At 33.7% G+C, this 3318-nt stretch overlaps 1 protein-coding gene and 1 long non-coding RNA gene across 2 annotated transcripts; one reads left to right on the forward strand and one right to left on the reverse strand.

Annotated features, from left to right (window-relative positions):
* Window positions 1–911: 911 nt before the first annotated feature.
* LOC145011117 (gamma-tocopherol methyltransferase, chloroplastic-like) lies at window positions 912–3005 on the reverse strand. The gene is made up of 6 exons (XM_078969755.1): window positions 2665–3005; window positions 2001–2170; window positions 1775–1879; window positions 1477–1680; window positions 1195–1297; window positions 912–1118 (listed from the first exon to the last, which is right to left on the reverse strand). Exons 1-6 carry the CDS (start codon window positions 2915–2917, stop codon window positions 1015–1017), a joined length of 939 nt encoding a protein of 312 aa, XP_078825881.1. The 5' UTR covers window positions 2918–3005; the 3' UTR covers window positions 912–1014.
* Window positions 2170–3094, forward strand: LOC145011118 (uncharacterized). Its single transcript, XR_013664022.1, has 2 exons — window positions 2170–2274; window positions 2549–3094. It is a non-coding gene; the product is annotated as an uncharacterized LOC145011118 (long non-coding RNA).
* The last annotated feature ends 224 nt before the right edge of the window (window positions 3095–3318 follow it).

A 3318-nucleotide genomic window follows, 5' to 3' on the forward strand; every position in this document is an offset into this window, starting at 1 on the left:
CGGTAGTTTCTTAGTGATTGTTTGGTCTCTTGGGAAGGCAAGAAACAAACTATTGTATTTAGATCTTCTTTCGATTCCGAATATTTAGCAATGTTCGTGGTTACTTGTGAAATCTTGTGAGTGTTGAAATTATTAAAAGATCTAAATGTTTAAAGGTTAATTCATGTTAGTGCTGTATGTGATAATAGTTTAGGTATTCAACTTGTTTTAAATCTTGTAATTAATGATCGCACCAAACACATCGAAATTGATGTCATTTGGTTTGAAAAAAAGTTGCAAGTGAAGTTAGAAAAATAAGAAAAATTACTATTTGAAGCAAAACAACAAATATTTTCACAAAGCCTTGGGTGCAAGTCGACATGGACATTTTCCAACAAATATGACACCCATTATATATCAAGACATTTTTTGTGGATTTCATAGAAGAAGTTGTAGATGTCTAAAAGTTGGAAAAGGATTGATATAAAAAACTTTTGGTTTACTTAATTTTTAGTTTTATGATTAGATCTTCCAAAGTAGAATATTTTCTTATGTATTTTACGTGTTAAAGCTTCATCGTTCATCGTTGGCTCTTATAATCTCAACCACGTTTTTTTGAGGTTGTAAAACTAAAAAGGGATAACATTTAGTCGGTGTTACAACATTGTATAATGAGTTACGAATAAGTGATGGACAACGAGAAGATTCCTTTGTACGAAATAAAGTAATGGCATACGACAAATTGGGTCAACGTGGACTCCACTCTCTAGATACTTCTTTATTTGTTTTGGTAAAAAAAAAAAAAAAAAAGATTTTCACTGTTTTTGATATTATTAGTTATTTTATGAAAGAATACTTTATTCAAAATACAATAACAAAAATTTAATTATATAATTTAACACCACAAAACAAAAAACAATACTTATAAAAAATTCACGAAAAAAAAATAGTTATTAGACATTTAAAACAAGAACCCAAAGTGAAGCAGTCTATCAAAGAAAGTACAAAAATCAAAAGTACATTACACACCTATTTTTATTCAGGCTTTTTACATGTAATGATGGAGAATTTTATTACATCTTTCTTAAATCCTTCAATCATCGATGGCATTACCATTGCTCCTCTTATAGTCTTCCATCCTACCCAATTTTAACAAAAACTAAATTAAAAAAAAAAAAACATTATTAAGAAATAAAAAAAGTAAATCTCAATTACCACTCCTTAGTAATGACGTAATGCCCTTCCACGACAAGGCTGTTTTTATCACAGCTGGCCAAAATGGTGCCACATTTCCTGACCAGTCTTCTGCTTTGATGTCCTAAATCAACGATTCAGCCATTTTAGACGGTTTAAGTTTCAGCAGTTGCAGTATAAGAATTTTAATTCTGTTCATATGACAGTGTGGTGTGGCCCACCAAGCGGTCTCGTACTTGATTTATTTAATATTATCTTTTACTGTTTGGACAAACATGTCAGATATACGACAATGTAGTTTACCTGAAGGGAAAGGGTTTCGAGTAATTTTACATAATCAGCAGTAGAACACCAGGCAGGAAGATAAAATCCTGAACAAATCTTGTTCAGGATTTTTTCTTCCTCTGGCCGTAGGGACTTTTCGGTAGGTAAAAGATCCCTATGACACCATGTGACTATGATAATTGTGGCTCCTGGAGCAGCCACTCGAGCCAACTCACTAACAAACTGCCAATTTAAGTGAGAGTGAAATTAAAATATGTTAGTGTATGTCACATTGTGAATTCAGGAATATTAAAGATTTTTTTAAGAAAACAAGAACCTTTAGTTTGTCAGGCATGTGTTCTCCACTCTCCATTGACCAAACTAGGTCAAACTTTCCATCAGGAAAAGGTTGTTTTAAAGCATCCGCAACTTGAAATGAAACCTGCAAGCTTTTCATGCTTAGTTCACAAACTAATAGAAGCTCATGTTATGCAACTTTTTTTTCATCAAGGATAAGCAAAATTTGTCCCCAATTTTTTAGATGAACAAATAATGATCGTTACCTTGTCAGCTAATCCTTGGGAAGCAGCTAGGGCTTGAGCCCTTTCAGCTTGAACAGGGCTGAGGGTGATGCCATGGCATTCAGCTCCATATTTTTTCGCTAGGTACCTTGAGCTACCTCCTATGCCACACCCAACATCAACTATGGTTTTGGGCTTCTTTACTGGATCATCTGCAAAACGACAAGTGGGAAGGAAAAGGGAACTGAGATTCATGAGATCCATCAAGTATTATTTACTCTGAAAAGTGAAAACTGAAAAGTAATGAAACAGGAAGGTAAAGTACAATTTGAAATTATTTCCCAGTGGAATCTTATTTTTTCAATTTCAAATTGAAGGTTGTGAATCTCATAAAAATTAACCACAAATGCATCATAATCGGAAAAGATATCGCTCACAAACTACTTTAGCATGACTAAATCAATGGAAATAAGTTCATTTGTAAAGGTGAATGTGAAATATAGAGCTAAAACCTTGATTGATTCAAATTTGCATAGATATTATTAGTTTTTGTCACTAGTGAAGTAACCGAAGATTTTGAAGTTATGCAGAGCAATTATAAAGCGATTGAGGATGAAAATTAAATTTGAAGCTTCGGATTTGGAGAAATATCAGGCAGAAAATCGATCGATTGAACTAAAAAGAAGAAAGCAGTAAAATATTATACCAGGAACAGAGGCGAAAAGTAGGCTTTGTTCGATCATACGGATCTGAGCAGCGCGGTGGTCGGAGAGTTCTACGACGGCATCGGTGTCGTAGAATCCGTGGTGCATGTGTTCTCCCCATATATTCTCCCACATCCCCGAAGACTCGTCGTAGAATTCTGCTATTCCTTTTTTTAGCTGTTGTTGTTGCTGCTCATCCGCTGCAGTCGCCATTGTCATCGGAGGAACTGTGGCATCAGCAACCACCGTACTCATAACTTCTTGAGTGTTGAGGGACTGCAGAAGCTGCCTCGTGGTGGTGGTGGTATTGCGTCAACAATGGCACGTAGGAGAAGAAATGCTTTTATTTATGGACGAGTGGCCCAAAACATATTTTATAGTATCTTTATTTATTAGGTTTTTAATATTATATTATTTTTATTCTTATTATTATATTATTATTTGTTCTTATCAAAACATTATATTTAATATATCAAATTATGTTTATAATATTTTTACCTACCAAACGCACTATTCTGAAAATCTATCCGGTTACCAAAAAATCCTCTAATCTAATAAATAAGTACTAAATCGTAATGTGTTAATCTTCCAGTCCTCTTAAATCATGTTTTTCCGCTTTTTTTAGTGAACTGAATTTACATGAATGCCCTTTAATT

The sequence above is a fragment of the Lactuca saligna genome, chromosome 8, assembly GCF_052625555.1.
Source record: "Lactuca saligna cultivar CGN05327 chromosome 8, ASM5262555v1, whole genome shotgun sequence".
Taxonomy (NCBI): domain Eukaryota; kingdom Viridiplantae; phylum Streptophyta; class Magnoliopsida; order Asterales; family Asteraceae; genus Lactuca; species Lactuca saligna.

Coding starts and splice junctions, on each gene's coding strand:
- LOC145011117 (XM_078969755.1), bottom strand. CDS start 2,917: ATGAGTACGGTGGTTGCTGATGCCACAGTTCCTCCGATGACAATGGCG. Junction 1,880..2,000: donor CCCAAGGATTAGCTGACAAG/GTAACGATCATT, acceptor AAAAGCTTGCAG/GTTTCATTTCAAGTTGCGGA. Junction 1,119..1,194: donor TACGTCATTACTAAGGAGTG/GTAATTGAGATT, acceptor AAAATTGGGTAG/GATGGAAGACTATAAGAGGA.